The following is a 19683-nucleotide window of genomic DNA, read 5'->3' on the forward strand; positions in this document are numbered from 1 at the left end:
TGTCCGTTCTTAAATATATGTCATTGTTCGTTGCTTTAGTGATAAGTTCAGAAATGCCTAATGAGCTTGACACAACATACCGTATTCCTAAGATTCTAAGACGCTCCTGTATGGAGTTAGGATGTTTTCCCCCTTTTTTTCTGCAACACTTTGCAGTTTTTTCCTGGATTTTTCTGTTTGCGCATAGTCACTTTAAGATGTTTTCTTGTTCATGTTTTTGTTTTTTGTTTGTTGCGGTTGCACCCGATTCAAGAGCCGAATGGCTCACAGGGCTATATCTAAAAAATTAAACTGAAACTGAGCTAAATAAAACAATATATACAGCGCAACCGGTGTTGGCCAAATAATATCCCGATGCTGAAACGTTACCTGCAAATTACTCAATCCAGATGACAGCAACATCGTCCCCTGCTTCAAAAATGTGGTAGGACCCTCCTGAAAAATAATTGAGACTCAGGAATTTCCTGGGTAAACAAGTGGAAAAGTCGAGGCCACGAAATGAGTTATCTCTTTACATTTGGTATGCTGTGCTGTGTGTGCACATTGTCTGGCGTGTTCGTCGTGCATGTGTCGAGCCCTGTGTTTTTTGTGTGCTGCTGCGTTCCCAGGTTGACAGCCTTCGTGTTGAGGACGCTCCTGCAGGCACAGCATTACATCACCGTGGATGATCACGTGATCTCTGGAGCACGCACTTTCCTGTTGAACAACTTATTGCCCACAGGGCAGTTCGAGGAGCGTGGCTACGTTATTCACAAGGAGCTGCAGGGTGGTTCAGCGAGCCACATCAGCTTGACAGCCTACACTCTGCTCGCCTTCCTCGAGGACGACACGGTAGGCAGACTAGAAACCCAGAACAGTTTTGGCCAAACACCCAAAGTTGAATTATGTACACATGTATGTTGAACTTCTTTTGCATCGTATGTAGTCAAACCGTGCTAATCACAGGTGCGAGGGAAGGACAACAAACTAAACACAAAAGGCATTTCTAAGGAAAGTGGTTTTCAATTTAGAATGCTGAATATGGGATTGATTAGTAGATTTGTTTTACATGCGTTGACACAATGTGATCACCTGTTCAAATAAAAATACGAATACATTGTACATATGGATGTTGAACTTCTTTCGCACCTTACGTAGCCAACCGTGTTAATCGGAGGTGCATTGTCTCAAATTGAGGGTCTAAAAAATTGAGTGTCTCAAACTGAGTGAGACAATTCTGGCATTAAGAGCATGACTGTGTATACACAAATATAGAGTTGCATTCAGACGGACACTGATATCTAGGTACAGGTATGAAGTGAAGAGTAATAATCAGTCAAAATGGTGACATACGGAGACTGACAGACGCGCCATCGACAAACTCATACTCAGTTTCCTGATGTAAAAAAACCCCATTGTGATCATTCTGGTGTGTGGACTTTACAGACTGACTCTTCAACAATCGTACCAGCTGTGCACTTCCTGGAGGCCAACGTGAGTGGGGGTGGTGTGGCGGCCAGCCTGCCTTTGGCGCTCACTGCCTATGCCCTCGCCCTTGCCAACAGCAGTCAGGCTAGCGCTGCCCTGGATCTGCTCAATGTTCATAAAAAATTTACAGGTGAGGCACCAGGGATGCTTTCGTAGTGTAATTTAAAAATGAGTTTGCAGTAGCAGTAAGGTGATATGAAACTAATGTATTCACAAATGTGTTGTGCTAGAGGCTAGGTTTTGTTTAGCCTTTTACAACATCTGCTTAACGTCATTAAAGTAAAAAAGCTATTGGCCTTCTCAGATGAACTGTTGATGGGTGGTCTGCACAACAATCTGATAGATACCTGTTGGTTTGTTTCAGATGATGGACTGATATACTGGTCAGATTCAGCATCAGGTCAAGCTTCCTATTACTGGCAACCAACAGCAATCACCATCGAGACCACAGCCTATGCCCTCCTGGCTCATCTGCGTCTGGGAAAGATCGCAGATGCAATTCCCATCATGAATTGGTTGAGTCAGCAAAGGAACCACCTGGGAGGATATGCATCCACACAGGTAACAGATCTGTCGTGAGAAATGTCCCTTCACCGCATTCACTGAAAGGGACATGTAAGTAAGCATGTCAATGCACTGCTGCATGAGGGCCATTTTCACCATGCTGGTTGCCCATGACTAGGGGTCAGCATGCGGCTCTTTAAGGACTACTTTGTGACCTTATTGACATTACATTGTGGCTCCTAAAATATTGAGTTTTTTTTAACGAAATTCGAAAAAATGGTTCTTCTTGTTATTTTGGTTGCAGACCCCTGCCCATGACCAATCACCCAGAATGCACACGGTCTCATCAGATATCAGAAGCTAAGCAGAGTTGAGCCAGCCATAATGCTTGGATAGGTGACCATCATGTATAAAAGACAAATGTTTTCGGAGTTGTGGGCAACAGAGAGCAGTGCAGCAATGTACATTGTTGTTCTCTACTACAGCCACTTTCACCATCTGTAACTGAAGTATGGTCAAATATATCTCGTCTCGCAAAGCTGTGGGGAGGCCCTTTTCAACTTGTCATGCATGGTGGTCACACCTTGCAGGCTAAAACTCTGCTTAACTTCCTACATCTCATGAGATCGGCCAGGTGTTTTTGTCTTAGGTACCTAAAGTAATATGCATTAATACAATTAAAATAACTTACCTATGGGCTACTACAGAGGTATAGATTCCAGGGTTGAAATAAGTATTTGTTTTAAATTTTATTCAAAGAAGTGTGATATATGTATTAATTAATAATACATTAAGATCAGGTTATTGTGATCTTAAAGTTGGTCCAGGACTGGATTTGGAGCCGGTGGAGGTATCGCGTATCAGTGTAATATTTAGTCATGAATTTTCAAATCATTTACAAAATTCTCAGTAGCTTACTCAAGCTGTTTCACATTTGAAAGTCGCAGTTTTTGTAGATTTATTTTCAATTACTTGTAAAGTTAATATGAGTCAAAAGAGACACTTTTATATTTATCTAAAATTTAAGATTTGTATTGCACATTGGCTGATATATCAACAATTCACTTATTGTATCCTGGTTACTTGAATAATTGTATGCTTTTAAAACATTGCAGCATATGTTTTGTTTATATATTTAAATGTTGTAGCCAAGGATAATTTGTTCACATTTGAATTGATGTGCATGACAGCGATGACGATTTTGGGTTTCAGGACACAATTGTGGCGCTGCAGGCTCTGTCCGAGTACTCTGTCTATTCGTTCGGAACTTTAGAAGGGAAAGCGAAAATCTTAACATCAGAACATAGCGTCGAAGTTCAGCTCTCCGGCATGAATGCCTTGGACAAACACGTCGAAAAGGTACTGCACTCCGGCAAGCCCGGAAAGCCCGGCATCCTCAGTGCATTGTTTTACTGGAAAATAATTTGGCTCTTAGGTTTTTTCGGTAAAGTCACGTAGGTAAAAAAAAATAATAAAAAACAAAAATAATAGAAATAATAATAGAAATAAAAAATAAAAATTATAAATCACGACGTTTCGGAGGCAACACAAGTCTCCGTCATCAGGTGGGACCGTCACAGCTAGATTTACTGTAACCAGTGTGGCAAAATTCCAAGAGACGAGCTCTTACATGTCTTAATACTATTATTTTTATTATTTATTTTTACCTACGTGACTTTACCGAAAAAACCTAAGAGTATGAATCCTTGCAGTCACGATAGCTTCAAATCTATAAATAATTTGGCCTGGCATTCCTGGAACATCTTAGTTATACGATTCAGGATAGGGCATCGACATCTCAAGAGAATTGGTCCTCGTTTATCTTAGCCCCCCTGTGTATCTACACCGGTGTTCTTCACAAATTTTTAGAGGGGGGGCCACTTTCGCCGATAAGACTTCATCAGTCTGAGGGCCGCCACACATTTGAAACCATTGGGGTTTGACAGCACGATTATGGGGCGGTGTTTTCACATTTGTGTATTGTCGGGGGCCACACATCAAGGCCTTGCAGTGATGAACACTGCTCTACGAATCGCTCCCTTGCCCACTAGATTTTTACAAATCCTGTCGTCTTTTTTCTCAGGACTAGTCTCGTGATTATCTCCAAACACGTGATCTTTTCCCCCTTTCCCTCTAATATGTATTGTTTTATTTATAAATGGCATTTGTCACTGGACAGTGACGATTTTGAAAGCTATTTGAGGTAGACGTCCTATCTACTGTTCGAGTAGATCTGGGCCCGAAGCATATTGCACACAGTGAGGTGCAATAGACTATTCTCGATTTTTTATCTACATGGCAGCAATGATATGCGCACTGTGTTTTATCCACTTTTATGATTTTACTTGGCACCGCTCCAAGTCTGCAACACACTGGTGATGTTAGTTTATCTACGTTTTGAACTGCTCACTCAGTAGAATTCAGATGAGCTCTTACTTCACATCCTGCTATCCATGAGACCAAAGGGATCTACCATTATTTTGGTTAACCATAGAGCTCCCAGGACTTGAAGAAACATTTAAAGCTGATTTATTAATCTCAACATTGACATAAATCTTGATGAAGTATCAGCAAGGCAGTGAGGATACCTCTGTGACATATGATTTACGGTAAAACCTTTTGAAGCCAAACTAATTGGGGACTTGAATCCAGGCTAATTGAACGAACACTGACTTAGTTAATAATGGATTCTACCTCTCTGTTGTTGACGAATGTGAGGTTTTTATTTTATTAATTAACATTGCAAGTTTATGTGGGTTATCTGTACCTGATGCGGCAAAGACATTGCCAGGGATAAATGTCCTTATTCCTGACTACATATCCCACTCCGTTGCTACTGTACTTTAGTTTAGTAACACTATGCATAACTCTTTAGAATATCCACGAATCTTAAATATAATTTTAAGATATGTGCCTTTTTTATTCCAACAGATTCCTACTTCCTCAAACATAAATGTGAAGTTGTCTGCGACTGGGAGTGGGACCATTATTGGCCAGGTACGGTTTTTATATAATTTACTGCTTAAAGCAGTTTACTGTTCCTTGAAATATCAAATATATCAGGGCTCTACGACACTTTCGGCCACTTTTGAGTCGTGACATAGCCAACATGGTGGCGTGTAGCATAGTATCAACAAGGTTTGATTATTGCAACTCACTACTCTACGGGACGTCTGACAAAAGCATTTGCAAGCTACAGCGTGTACAACATTTTTGGCACGTGTCATGACGGGTACTGTGAGGTCCGACCATGTCTGTCCAATGCTCGCTGAGTTGCATTGGCTTCCAGTTACTGAACGAATACATTAAGGTTGCACTCATTACACACAAAGTGTTTGCCACAAATGAACCACAACACCTTGCTGATCTCATCAAGGAGCATAAACCATCATGCAATCTCCGGTCTTCCTCGCAGCGGCTTTTGGGTAGCCATCGAACAAAGACGGTCACTGCATCGCGCGCTTTCAGATGCGCTTCTGCGGCCATCTGGAATGCTCTTCCGATATGAGGAAACGACTAGATTCAGTGATGAAGCCATTCAATTGATTTGTCTCAGAGTTGGTAAATGCGAGATGCACCACCTTCAAATTTATATTCAGGGCAATGTGAATTCTGTACTCGTGCAGAGCAGAGATGATCAGAAACACACATATATCAGGAAACACAGAAACAGATGGATGCCCACGATGAAAAATATGCCAACACAGATACAAACCCGTGAACAGAAAGACAAAGACTGATAGACACATTGCAAGCTCGAGTTTGATTGTGACATGGGCAAGAAACAAGAGACGTACACAGCGAGCACAATTGTGGCAGACAAACTTCAAAAACAAACATGCTGCAAGATATTTTGGAAACAACGATACAAACGTGAAAACTTGTTGTATTACATTTTTCATGTCAGAATGTGTTTTTTGTCCACGTTTATAAACACGGTATTTAACGCTCACACACGTTACTTGGATTGTCTGTGCCTCCACAGCTGAATGTTTTCTACAATGTGCGCGACGCCCCGGGACTTCGCAGAGCCCGATCAGCGGCCCCCGAATATGTGCTGTCTTTGGACTTCAACGATAACAGTGCCAATGGTACCATTGGAGAGAAGGTGTATCTGACGGCATGTGCAAAGTACGTTGCGGGCACAGCCCACGAGGCCGAGGAGCTTTTCCATACACTGAATAATGCTTGCGTCGTTCTAAAATGTTCATTATGCCTTCTTATCTGAACGGAATTTATATAGCACCTTTACCAAGGTGCTTTACAAAGAATTAATAACGGTATAATAACGTATGAATGTAATGGGGAAGATGATTTTTTCTTGCTGTGGTTGTCCCACCTGATGGCGATTGTTTGTGTTGCGATCGAAACGTCGTGATCTATTATTTTTCTACCTACGTGACTTTACCGAAAGAACCAAAGAGTGAGGTGAATGAAATCGATGAGAGAAAGCAATGGGGTAAGTCTGTGATGTGTGAATTCGGTAAAAGCGAAATTGATGACAGTAAATGATGAATGAAATTAATGAATGGGGAATGAGTGACAGCCATATAATGATACAGTGACAGAATACGCGGGTGATGTTTCTACACAAGACAATAATGCAAGGCATCGGGCCCAAGCCCATCATTGTGTGGATTGCCGGCTGCGCGAGCTCGCACGGTGCGCATTAAACAGGCAAAAACGTCAGCGGCGTAACGTGCTTTGGAATGGGCCTTGGTGCAAAAGATACAAATGGAAGGCCTTGTCCAATTCCTCCCATCTTTCTTAGCATGGCACCTTGGACCCCTTCGGCCTGTGGTCCCCGCTGTAATTACGGCGCAGCCTCCTGCCAACACTGGATAGCCACAACCGCTGCCCAACGTCTTTCGTGCCCATCTCTTGTCGCTCCAGGTGGATGGGCGAGGGCCCCTCCGGCATGGTTCTCATGGAGGTGAACCTGCTCAGTGGCTTTCACGTGGCTGACAATCTGTTCACCCTCAACGAAATCCTCAAACTGGTGGAGGTCTCACCGGGAAAGGTCTACCTCTACTTTGTGAACGTACGTGATGTTTTCTTCGCACGTTCCTATCGTTTGTGAAGTGTCCACCTTGACTGCATGTAATCTTGGAACCCGTGGTTTTTGGATGTGAGATACATTTTCAAGATATACTTTTGTTCACGTACTCTTTGTTTTTTTCGGTAAAGTCACGTGTTTCTCATTTTTTTTCCAGCTAAATGACAGCGCAACGTGTGTAGAAATGACACAATACCGAGTGTCTTCAGTTGCAAAAGCGAAGGAAGGAGTGGTTGCTATTAGTGACTACTATGAACCAAGTAAGTACATTATTTTGGTGCAGTAAAATTACAAAATTGTTCATGGTAGTTAGGCAGATAAAAAAAATTATTTCAGTGAAAACACAAGTTTTCTTTCCTCTAAAATCCTTAAATCCATTTAAAGCGTAGGAACCTGCGGTGAAATATCTGGTGGTCCATCATTTGCGTTGAGCACACACGACAAAGCGCACCACACATCCTGACGTAGCCGAAGGCAGGAGGCTCTTTGTTCATGGAAGTGCACGGACACCAACAAGGTCTGGCTAGCCAGACCTACGTGTTAAAGGTCTGCGTGAATTGTCGCTGTGGCCACATTTATGTGTTCGTTTGTTTCTCAACCCGCTTGTCCTGGTGAGGGTTGCACCGGCAGCGTGGTGAGTAGGGCGGTCCAGACTTCCCTTTCCATGGCGACAGACTCCAGCACTACTACACTATACACTACACTATACACCACTACATAATACACTAGACTATACACTACTACACTACAGCAGCATGTTGAGTAATGACGGTCCAGACCTCCCTTTCCCAAACGACAGACTCCAGCACTACTACACTATACACTACACTATACACTATATACCACTACATAATACACTAGACTATACACTACTACACTACAGCAGCGTGTTGAGTAGTGGCGGTCCAGACCTCCCTTTCCCTGGCGACAGACCCTAGCTCTTCCTGGGGAATTCCTAGGCGTTCCCAGGCCAGCCAAGCAACATTTGCACAATCATCTGCGAATGGATATATGCAGCCCTTGAGACAATCCAATCCACTTCGAGATTCTGACGAAGATAGGCACATTCTGGACGATTTTCTCATAGTCTGCATCTGTGAGCTACAACAATAGCCAAGTTTGGAAATACTTTTGGAACCATGTTATTTCCCGACTTGCACTCAGAAACACCTCGTCTACTTATTCTACATAGGACTTTCAAACTGTAATGACATCACGACCCAAAGTCAAAATGGGAGCATGCTTGCTTAAACATTGGAATTTTACGCAGTGCATTTTTATCATTCGTGATGCGTTAAATATGCATCAACCTACTCGGCATAAACAACACAAAAGCACGAATGGTAATGCCCACTTGTTACTTTGGCTGTGCCTTCGTTTAGTGTTACGTACAGTATTACGTGTTTCAATGCGAGTTAGTTTTGGTGTTATTGTTACGGGGTACTTTTTTTGTGGTTGACAGCGTGGCCGAGTGTGACTCTTCTCTTTCCTTTCCCAAAAAACACAGCGACAAGAGTGGAGGAAGTGTACAAATCCAAACGACTCTCTGAGATGGACCTTTGCGCTCTGTGCGGCCCAGACTGCATCAAATGCAAGGGCGATGTTCCAAGTCCATCTAGCGGAGTGACCATATCTCCAGCCTTGTGGGTCCTGCTGTCTGTTGCCTTTATTCTGTTCCAGCAGGAACTATAGAGCGCGGCCTTGTAACCAAAGACCTCAATTATCCTGGCTCGCATTCCTGTCTTCTGTGCTCGCCTCCCGGTGGTACATTCAATTTTTGGTGCACTTAATCTTGATTCAAATATAAATGTATGTATGTCAGAGATGTAATGTATCTGGACGAGAACGGTAAGATTTTAGATGTCTCTAATCTTGATTTTAAATGTCTCCACTCAGTCCTTGATCCCATTTCTACTCTTTTAAAAATGTCTCGAACATCTCGCAGCTCATGAAAACCAGAGGCGCAATTCATGTACAGGGTAAACATATCCATAGGGGGATTTCTACCATCAGCAAACTTTCTGCCATATATTTTGTTGTTTCTGTTCATGAGCTGCCTGAAGTGCCAATTCTGTCATGTGAAATTGACAGCGCGAGTTAAGGACATGGCAAAGAATTTCCACTACATTGTTACGATGTCATTGAACAGTCTCCGCCAATGGACAGAGCCAATGAATCATACTCTGATCTGTTTTGTCATACGTGTACACACGTCAACAGGTGTGTGTGTGCGATTCAGTGGAATGAGTTGGCAACGACGATAACCTTCCTAAATAATCCAGCATTCATTTTGTTGGAACAACATAACCGTGTGGACCAGTTTCTACTTGAGTTTCATCAGCAGGCTTGTGACCTTTTAAACCAATGCTATTGTGTCGTCCGTTTGTTATGATTCACATCGGAAAAGTACAATGTGGGACACCAATAATTTTTTTATAATCACGATTGACTTTGGATACCAATCTCAGACTGTGTTGATCTTGATCATGTGCCTCTTGGCCTTTGAAGTATCTTACGATATTCTGATTTGCAAAGTAGTATTTGACTTTAATACAGTAATTGCTCGTGGCTGTATTTATCATGTCAATAATGGAATAAAAATATGTACACGAACTTACTTTTTCCACATTGTATTTTTCCTACTGCATTGTTTTGGGCGCCACGGTGGTGAGATGTTAACTACTTTGCCTGGTACGCAGGAGGTCGTGGGTTCGATCCAGACCCTGACGCCTGCTGTATATTTGGAGTTTGCATTTTTCTCCGGCTCCTCCGGTTTTCCCTCCACATACATTTAGAAACATGCATTTAGTGTGCTCTGTGTACAGCGACAGCGCAGTAACACGCAGGGTACCTAGTCGAGTTAGACCCAGTGTACGAGCGGTGTAGGTATAGGCCGAGTATATATTTAAGTATTAGAAACGGCTATACACGTTAAAGTGTGCCATGCACTGGCACAGGAAGTTACAAAGTTAAAGGAACATCATACGTAATATATACGTAAATGGGTAAAAATATGCAATTGTGGGATTCAAACCCTGGGTCAGCCACTTCACAGCCAGCTATGCCATCGTTTAAACCAGGACTTGGTGTCAGCTGCAAACGTTATGGTTATTAAATCGTCGTTTATATTGTTGCATTTGAAAGCAAAAAGTACGGGGGATAAAACAACTACTTGCCTTTTAAAAATGAACTTACTAGAACTACAGATTTGCTCAGGCTCCACACCTCTGCAGCCACGGCACACTCCCCCCTTGGCCACGCTGCAGTGCAGGCAGCCAGTGGCTGCTACTGCAGGTGGCATCATTCACAGGCGAGCACAATGCACGCAGCATCTACCACAGTGTTTAGTTAGAATCTGGGACGGACGCCTCCGTCAATACCTGTAAAAAACGTGCCTCCGAAGAGTTAACGGCTGCTTTCCATGAATGGTTTGGTATTTTATTTCAAGCGAGGATAAGTTTGAGCTAGGATATACCTGAGACAATGTTAACCGCAGTGTGATCGATACTGTAGATACAAGCAACTAACTTGTGTACACAAATAGAGACTTAAGTCCTGGGGAGGGGAAGGGAGTGGGGAAGGTGTGAAGACCATTGTTTGGAAGTCCACCTAACCAAAAAGTACTGGTTTAGGAGTTTGGATTTTTTTCATGGCCTTGCTCTCTGCACTACACATCAGAGACTTCAACAGCCACGATGTATAGGGGCTATAAGAGCAACGTTTTAGCAGGTAAACTATGAATTATCACCTTGCGCATCAAACACAAAAGCTGCTTCACAGGCCCTTACCAATGTGGCTGCCAAGAACAGTCGCACGAGGATTCAGGAGACCGCAATTACCCTGCGCCAGACTCCAACGAGTGAAGCTCTCACCCAGAAGTCTAAACCCAACAATATACGCCACCGCCTCCATGCTGCTGGAGTCACTGAATCAGCGACGAGAAGCAGATGGCATGGGACAAGTTGAGAGCCTGGCATCCAGCAGTGCTGCAAATGTTTAGTTTAACATGTAGGCTTTAAAAAAACTCTGATTCTGCAAATTTTAGTTTTATGTGATCTGATCAACGCACCGATCCACCGTCGTGGAGTCTTCTTTTAAACGTGAAATGGCCGAGTGGCAGCGAGAGCCCCGCTCGTGGCAGAGGTTCGCGGTTCGAGCCTAGCGGCAACCCCGATTAACCCTGCCGGTAGATAATTATCCAACAATGTATCGTTTGAGGTTTTTTTTTGGTTAGATAGCGTAAATATAAATGTGTCATTAAACCCGCCACCACCCGACAGCCAATTAGGTTTGTCACAAACAAAACGAGCCAATTATTTACTAGTTCAGCATGCTGTTGTGTTGAAAAGTAAACCCATTACAATTACAATCATATCTTTAAAAAACTTTTATGGATATTGGTCGCGAATACGTGTTAATGGCCGTCTGCTCCACAGTGGATGTGAACGATTTCCCTACTTCATTTGAAAAAAGAGTATGCCTTCTGCGGCAATGTCACAGTCCAAATTTGAAAATCACCTGCAATTTACTTCATTGGCGAAAACCACAAAGCAACATCGCCCCATACTGGCAGACTACTCTCCTGTCTGTGAAACAGTGCCTTGGTGATGACGTCGTGCTCCAAGCCGAATGACATGATCCGATGTAACGAATTCCTCTATTGGCACAGTGGTCATATCCACAGCCAATCTTCTCTCCCACCACCAACGTTAGAGATTCAGGCTCCGGCAAAAAGTTATTTCACCGCTTGGCTCCTCCTGTGCTCTTGTTCGTGTGAGAGCGTGAACTGCCTTTTGGGTTTAGTTTGTCGTCGTTCGTACGGTGCTAAGAGGTTCAACACACGTGGGAAAATGTAATATTTTAGAGTTTGCCTGTTGATGGGTAAAAGCCAACTCGGGCCCTTGCTGCCAATTTCACTTTCCCTGCGAGTACATTGGGTCAGCTCATCCTCTTTGGGAAGAAATTTTTTTTTAACTGATATTACCAGCGCAATGGTATTGCTTGGGTAGACGTAACATTTATTTATCACCATATTACCAATGATACATCTAATGTAAGCAACTGTAGAGGAAGTGTAAGTTAGGTATATATGTTTATTCACATCTATAATTTGTTTAATAAATGAGTCAGAACATTTTTTAACAAAACGGATTTTAAAAGACAAAACAATTAGATTATTTAGAAAGTAAAATACAGCGTTTTTTCAATATTCCACGAACAATTCTGCATTATAATGATTTTAACATCTCGTAGAGCTGTATGGATTTTTCTTACGATTGCTGCAGAATAAATAATTTGGGGTTTATTTTTTTTGCAAGGGCCGATTTTTCATCTTAATTATTGTCGTAGGCCGTTCGGCATCTGGCTCAGGAGTTTGCCGAGCCAGTCGTGAAGTCGCCCCTCCGTCACGCGGAACCCGCTGGCTGTGCTGAACGTTGCCTCCAAACTCCGCAAGGCATTATGGGAAAGGTCAAAGGGCATCTGGCGGGGGAGGGGGGGTAGAGAAAAAAGTTGAGAATATTTCAGTAACATAGCAAACGAAAACTGGGGTACGTACATTGTCATGATCTCCATTTACAAGGTACATTTTTATTGAAATTAAACTACCATTAAAAAATCCATGAGCGTTTTAAGTTTTTAACTGAGAGCACCCACTGCACCAGACACCCATTTAAGGCCAAATCCACTGATGGGGGGGGGGATGGGGGGGAGAGCTCAGTACAGGCCACACGAATGTGCGCTGTGGACGGTAATGAAACACAAGTCGCCAGGTTCGTAGCTCAAAGCAAGGACCAACCGCGCCACGTCTCCCCTACATACCGAGGTGAATGGCAGCGTACTGACAATGGGGGCATTACGGAGTTGCCGACCCACCCCGACTGGACATCTGTGAGAACCAGCTTTATAGCTCCTCGGATTCCTCCAAGGATAAATATATATTCCGATTTCAATTAATTATAATTGATTAAATTTCGATTTAAAGCTTTCGTGACTGCAGGGATTCACATTCTTGGTTCTTTCGATAAAGTCACGTAGACGGGAAAAAAAATAAAAAAATTCTCACGACGTTTTCACACCCGATGATGATTGCTTGTGTTGCACTCGAAACGTCGTGAGAATTTTATTGTTTTATTTTTATTATTTTATTGTTTTTTCCCTTCTACGTGACTTTACCGAAAAAACTAAGATTAGAATTTATTACTTAAGGTTAAAGGTGAACATTTTTTGCAAAAACAAGGCGCAAGGTTAGACAGCACGTCCTTCCAGCAGCAACACCTAGAGGTCGCTGATCAGAGAGGAAACGGCTGACACGCAGTTTGGTAATAATACACATGTTTAACGGATCATTTAGAGCCCTTTGTGAGCGCTAATTATTCATTGTTTTGTAGTTACCGTACGCTTTGGATGAATAAGAAGCTCCAGAAAGCAAGACTCTCTCCAAACTTGTGCCTGGTGTCAATAATAAATTTCGCACAATTCTAGTCGCACGCACACCTTCCCGATTCATTATCAGACCCCCCCCCCTTTGCAACGTCTTCCTTTAAAAACAAAGGAGAAAAGGTTAATCTTATTATCTTATAACCTGGAGAAAACAGTAGCCATCCTTGCAAACGCCAAGCATAACTAATGCTCACCTTTCCACTTGCATAAACACGAGAATCGGTGCACCATGTCTCCAGCAGGGCCAAGGGAAGTGAATGTTGGAAGATTAGGTTTGATCAACAGTTCGTTGCTTATTGCGGTCACCTCTGAAAGTGGCTCGGAATCCGCGTGGGAACCCAGCAAGCGTTGAATCTCCGCAGCGCACTCCCTAGCCAGGTCCTGCAGCAATACGTCATGCAGGGAGAGACAGAACGACAACATCAACTTGAAAAACTTGCGCATTGTATCTGACGTCAATGTGCCTGTGGTTTAATGCGGAAAAACCTTGAAAAGCACGAATAAAAACTAAACATTTGCAACTACAACGTAGTTGGACCATACAGTGCAAACTACGGGAGTCTGCGCTCCTTGAACAGAGGAAAAGCACAACTACAAACACCCGTCTCCTGAAGCCCTCTCGTGACTAGTAGGCCTCAGACATTGGCATTAAGCTCCCGAAAATATTGGTGCCATACGCAAGAATAGAACTGAAATGGAAATAGGTTTCACACTTCGGAACCGTGCGTTTACGTTACGTAGGCATGTTTCTAACATGTTAAAGTTAACGGCGTTATGTTTGCACCGTTGTTCCGCGTGGCTCTCGGGACGAGTTCAGGTCATACCGCGCGTTTGTTCGGCACCATGCCCGACGTTTTGCGCCGCACGCTCGGAGCTTCTTGAGGATGTAAACTTCAAACAATTCAGCTCCTTAAGAAGCTGCCGGCATGTGGATCGAAACGTTGGGACATCGGGCCGGAACACACGAGAACAACCCAGTAACACCGCGTCGACCCAATGCGCGTGTTGTGCAGTAAATCACGGACCGAGCTGGTGAGCACAATTGATGCGAAAGGCGTCGTATTAATGAACCACAACAACAAATATCCCCGTGACCTAACATAATCCCCCTTAGATAAGCCTGGCAAGAGTCTGTCGACTGCGGTGGCTGATGAGATAAGGGGGCAAGGTCCATGTTCACAATGTCTATTAAAATAACAGCAGCAGGTAAACACAGACCTCACACCACAGCTGTTACTACAACACTCAGCCCAGAGCTCTGATCCTGCAACGCCTTTATACTCAACACCCCGCTCCTCCTCGAACCAGCTCCACCTGTCCTCTGAATTAGTCACACTCCTCACCTCCACGCAGCTATGGCGTTGACAATCAATAAAAAACCGAGAGCCTCAACAACGGAATCCAGCTACTAATCAGGGCTATCAGCTCAAGTGTACACATTCCCATGCATGTTTTAAAAAAGCTTTAATAAGCTCAATCCCACGTGTGTGTGTGTGTGTGTGAGCCCCCTCGTGTGCCATGCCGGCCTTTATAGGTGCTCGCTAACAGCGCTTGCCGTAAGTCTGTTAAGGCTACAAGGGGGATATTTTGTCTTTAAGCCTCATTGCACAGGCAAGTAAATCCCACCTTGAATGGCGAGGCATTAACCGAGACTCAAAGTGAGCAGCCGCCACATCCCTCCAAGCGAGACTCAACCCACGGACCCCCCACACCCACCGCTCGCCCAGTACCTGCAGCTTCACCGTGCCAAGGTTCGCTCCGTCGGCGCCAGCTGCCGCTTTTAGCCGCGCCGCCGCCGGCTTCTGCCTCTCCCCGACGGTCGATCCGTGGCCAGGAGGCACGGGCAACGGTAGGGCGGGAGGGTGTGGCGAGGAGGAGGGTTCGTCTGCCGCGAGCAAGGACCCCTGCGACCTCAGCGACGCCAGGCGAGGGCTCAGCGCGTGCAGCCTGCGTCACGTGGGGGAGGTGACGAAGGGCGACGAGAGGCAGGCGAATAAAAATTGTGCACGGTCGTGCTGTACGGCTTCGCGAACTTGAGAAGAAGTAAAGAAGAAGAAGCTCCTAGGAGTTGGAGCGAAATGCCGGACATTATGCCAAATAAAATGCAGTACAACTATGATCTTTTACTATCCAAAAACACATCGGAGAATAAACACAGTGGCGGCCGGTTAGTTTTCGGGGACGAATGCCACCATGACGCTAAGTTTGACTCTGGGTTTCTGCTACCCTTGATTAAACTGTATTTCAAGTGTGGTAAGAAACGAACCTTGAAATAAAAATTAGATGTTTGGTTTGTCAATGCTTTTTTAAACTACATTCCAGCTCTGTGGACGTATGTTATTTTCTGTTTCACTACCATGCGACAAATGTCTCTATAGAAGTGCGGAGACATTTAAAGGGAACTCAGTAGTTCTGTGATGTAAACTTCAGGAGATTGTTCTCTCGCATTGGATGATGCTACAAATAGAAATTTATTTCTCTCATGAAAATCGTAAAATGACAGTTTGGCGTTGAGAACGACGACTCCGCGAACGCTCCCGGGGTGGAGGATTCACCTGGAGAGCAGAACGGGGCGGCAGGTACAGCTGGCGTCGGCCGCACCGCACGTTCTGACGTCGATGACGCGAAAGGGCCTCGTGTTGCTGGCGGTGAACAGCATCACCTGCAGCGAAGCGCGAATGGGGCTCGGTAAACTTGAACCGTGAAGCTGGCAAAAACGTCGCGAGATCTTTTTAAAATGAACGTCGCGAGATCTTTAACGTTCACCGCGAAGCAGACGGTGCGTGGTTTGGTGAACGCACCAGCCGGTATCGACCGGGGCGGCGGCTGGGCTCAGAACCACAAAACCGCTGCCGGTAGCGGCAAATGCGCCACAGCGCCAGGCACGTCGACGGCACAGGGCAAGGGGTTTGGTTCACCTCCTTGGTCGGTCTCAAGGGCTCCAGCAGAGGCTGGTGCCACTGCAGGCACAGCTCATTGCTCTTGGCTCCAAATGCGGGGTCTGTCTCGGAAGCCCCCTCTCCTCCTTGGACAGTCGGTGGCGTGAGTGGCTGCATCATCACCAAACCCGTCAGCGAGTCAGCCTTAGCCAGCGCGTCTGCCAATTCCTGGAATCAAACAATACGGAAAACTTAAGTCCAGGTCAGGGTTTGTGGGCCAGATTTGTGTGTTGTTAAAACGTTTACAAAGCATTTGTTGGAGAAACATATTCTTTGGGTCTTTCGGTAAAGCCACGTAGATAGAAAAATAATTGTAAAAAAATCTTCATCCAAAACTGGACAAAAAAAGTTGCCAACAGTGGGTCCATATTCAGTGAGTGTGGGATGATGCTGAACTCCCTTGGCAGTCCCAAGCTTGCAGTGGAAATTCCACAACGATATGATGAGCCACGGGTGTAAAAAAAAAACCATGACGGTTTTTTCCCAACTGCCATTCCCATTCAGAGCCAACAAACAAAGACGGTGGGCCAGAAGGACACGGGCGACAGACACACGGGAGCTCGCCACCAAGGCTCGCGTGAGCGTCACCTGGCTAGCCGCGCTGGGGGCGTGCGGCGGAGTGTGCAGCAGCTGCTGCGGCGCGGGGGGTGCGCGGCACGGCCCAGCCGCGTACGCCGCGAGCCGCTCCGCCAGGAAGCGGTGAACGGCTCCCGCTCGCAGAAACAAGCGGCAGCTCCCGAGGTTGAGCGGCGATCGGACGAGACAGCCGCCGATGGCGGCCCGCCGGCGCCCGGGGAAGTAGTCTGCGGCGGACGTGCAACACATCCGCACGTGACTCACTTTCACTTGTGCGGATTCGCCACGATACACAATGTACGACGACGATAATGATGATTCCGCACTAGTATAACAGTTATCAAAATCTTTATTTATCCTGGAGAAATCTGATGAGCTATGAAGCTCTTTTTCACAGATATACTTACGTGATCTAACCCAAAAACCTTTATTATGGATAATATTGGTCGCGAAAGCCTATGACGTGTTACACCAACCTATGCACAGTTGAACCTGGATAGTGCAAAAGAAAAGCCTGAGTGTTGCTGCGTCTGATGACGGCACTAATGTGGACTATCTTGATCATAACGCTGCTGCTGCTGTTGATGATGATGATGGTGCACCCTGGCTGAGAATTTAAAGCAAAATCTGGGGGCTCTACTGTACCGCAGCTGCATCACCTTCCAGTTAACGATGATCGTGAACATAAAGAAACGCCAAAGTGTTCGGTGACATCGTCCTTGGCGGAGCTCACCGAGCTGCGAGGCGAGGTCCGTACGACGAACGATCGCTCCTCGGTAGCGCAACACTTGAGCCCAGGTGAGGGTGGCGGCTCGGGAGCGACACCTGGACACGGTCTCGTCCCTGAATCCCAGCGTTGGCTCCGCTGCGTCTGCCCATCCCGCGTCACGGACGCCGAGGGTTGGAGAAAAAATGGGGGCATCGACAGTTTTAGGCGCGCTGTGTCGGGGCCGGATTAAGGTTCTTGTAGGCCCAAGGCACTTGTTTTTTTTCAGCTAACGCTGATGACAATAAACTGTCTCCAATCAACCACAGGACAACAACGCCTCACCTACCCTTAAGCTACTCTCTAATGAGACTGAAATTGTGCGAAAAACACCATCTGAAGATGTTATTGATAATTTTGCAAAGAAAAAAACCCCCTAAAAGTTAATCTCCAGTGTTAATTTCTCTCACCTTATGAAACATACGATTGTCATTGACATGGCTCTGCATCTTTGTATATAAACTGTGCCTATCCTTGCTATACAAATGTGTTTATTCAAGAAGCTATCTCGGATACATGTTTTATAATACAAAGACAAAAATGGTCAATTCTTCTTCGTAGGCTAATAATACGGCCCTGCTCCGTGCGACCGCCCGAGTTGTTCTTTCCGTACAGTCGCGTGAGGGCTCACTGTGACCGGAATAAACTGCGGAAGTTTGCTCTTGATGAGGAGCTGTGGATGACTTATGGCCTTTGAGCCAGCAGGCGTCGTCAGTGTCGGGATAGACACCCACGACCTCCTGTACACCAGGCGAGGTAGTTAACATCTCACCACCATGATGATGATGAGAGACACGCAAACACCAAATATACAGCAGGCGTCAGGGTCGGGATAGACACCCACGACCTCCTGTACACCAGGCGAGGTAGTTAACATCTAGCCACTGTGATGATGATGAGAGACACATAAACACCAAATATACAGCAGGCGTCAGGGTTGGGATAGACACCCACGACCTCCTGTATACCAGGCGAGGTAGTTAACATCTCACCACCGTGATGATGATGAGAGACACGTAAACACCAAATATACAGCAGGCGTCAGGGTCGGGATAGAAACCCACGACCTCCTGTATACCAGGCAAGGTAGTTGGCATCTCGCCACCGTGGCGCTCGCGCACGAACACAAGTTCTCTCACCAGGCGCAGCAAGGCTGTGCGAAGCAACCAGGTCCAGAAGCATGAATTCTGGGAGATGGAGGGCGACCTCTCTCCCCAGGACATCCCCCGATTGGTCGGAGAGGAGCCTCCCCCACGCCAGGCAGCACTCGCCCACCTGCGGACCGGGTAAACGCCGTGCAGTACACGCAGGTAATGCCCGCCAAGGTTAGCTCTGTGCATCTAAAAACAAATACTTGAACTCTATAGCAGAGGTGGCTGTTTATATTGCATCTACGTATGTATGTGTGTACGGGGAACTTCTTTCGCACCGTACGTAGCCAACCTTGCTGATCTCGTGTAATCCTCATAAATTAGAGTTAATTTCCATAACAGTTTCTGTTCCTCTTTGCTCATGTTGTCCCAACCAACTGATCTGTTCACTCTATTTTCCCCCTTGTCCAGAGGGATGGATTATAATGGGTGTGTTGGAGCTACACCGAGATACCCCTGCTGATATTCTCCGTTTAGGCCCTGCGGATAAGTTTATCTTTTCTTTCACAGGAGGCTAATAGATAAGGATGCAACTCAAAGTACAAAGTAGATGTGTATCCTTTATGTTGAACTTCTTTCGCACTGTACGTAGCCAACCGTGCTCATCGGAGGTGTGGGGAAGGACAACAAACTAACACAGAGCAGTGTCGCTAGCTAAACAGACACTGATGAGATACATCGTTGGAATATCGAGTATTTTTTTGGAGTATATATTTCATCTCAATTGCTCTATCTAGCAGAGCAGTGTAACCATTTGCATTAGATGACGGCCCACAGAAGCGG

At 45.3% G+C, this 19683-nt stretch overlaps 2 protein-coding genes across 2 annotated transcripts in view; one reads left to right on the top strand and one right to left on the bottom strand.

Moving 5' to 3' along the window:
- LOC133356753 (CD109 antigen-like) overlaps positions 1-11997 on the top strand; it is a 55418-nt gene extending 43421 nt beyond the window's left edge. Inside the window, 9 exon segments of the mRNA XM_061574411.1 lie at positions 609-831; positions 1426-1597; positions 1832-2028; positions 3184-3330; positions 4903-4968; positions 5957-6102; positions 6865-7012; positions 7185-7287; positions 8535-11997. Of these exon segments, the coding sequence (XP_061430395.1) occupies positions 609-831; positions 1426-1597; positions 1832-2028; positions 3184-3330; positions 4903-4968; positions 5957-6102; positions 6865-7012; positions 7185-7287; positions 8535-8719 (1387 nt within the window). The 3' untranslated portion in view covers positions 8720-11997.
- A 105-nt stretch (positions 11998-12102) lies between these two features.
- The window catches only part of CFAP54 (cilia and flagella associated protein 54), a 66459-nt gene continuing 58878 nt past the window's right edge, over positions 12103-19683 (bottom strand). Inside the window, 8 exon segments of the mRNA XM_061574402.1 lie at positions 12103-12508; positions 13775-13849; positions 15199-15415; positions 16024-16130; positions 16387-16575; positions 16996-17210; positions 17717-17854; positions 18889-19024. Coding sequence (XP_061430386.1) covers positions 12365-12508; positions 13775-13849; positions 15199-15415; positions 16024-16130; positions 16387-16575; positions 16996-17210; positions 17717-17854; positions 18889-19024 — 1221 coding nt within the window. The 3' untranslated portion in view covers positions 12103-12364.

This window comes from Lethenteron reissneri, chromosome 55, assembly GCF_015708825.2.
Source record: "Lethenteron reissneri isolate LAM-NWPU_2019-01 chromosome 55, ASM1570882v1, whole genome shotgun sequence".
Taxonomy (NCBI): Eukaryota; Metazoa; Chordata; class Hyperoartia; order Petromyzontiformes; family Petromyzontidae; genus Lethenteron; species Lethenteron reissneri.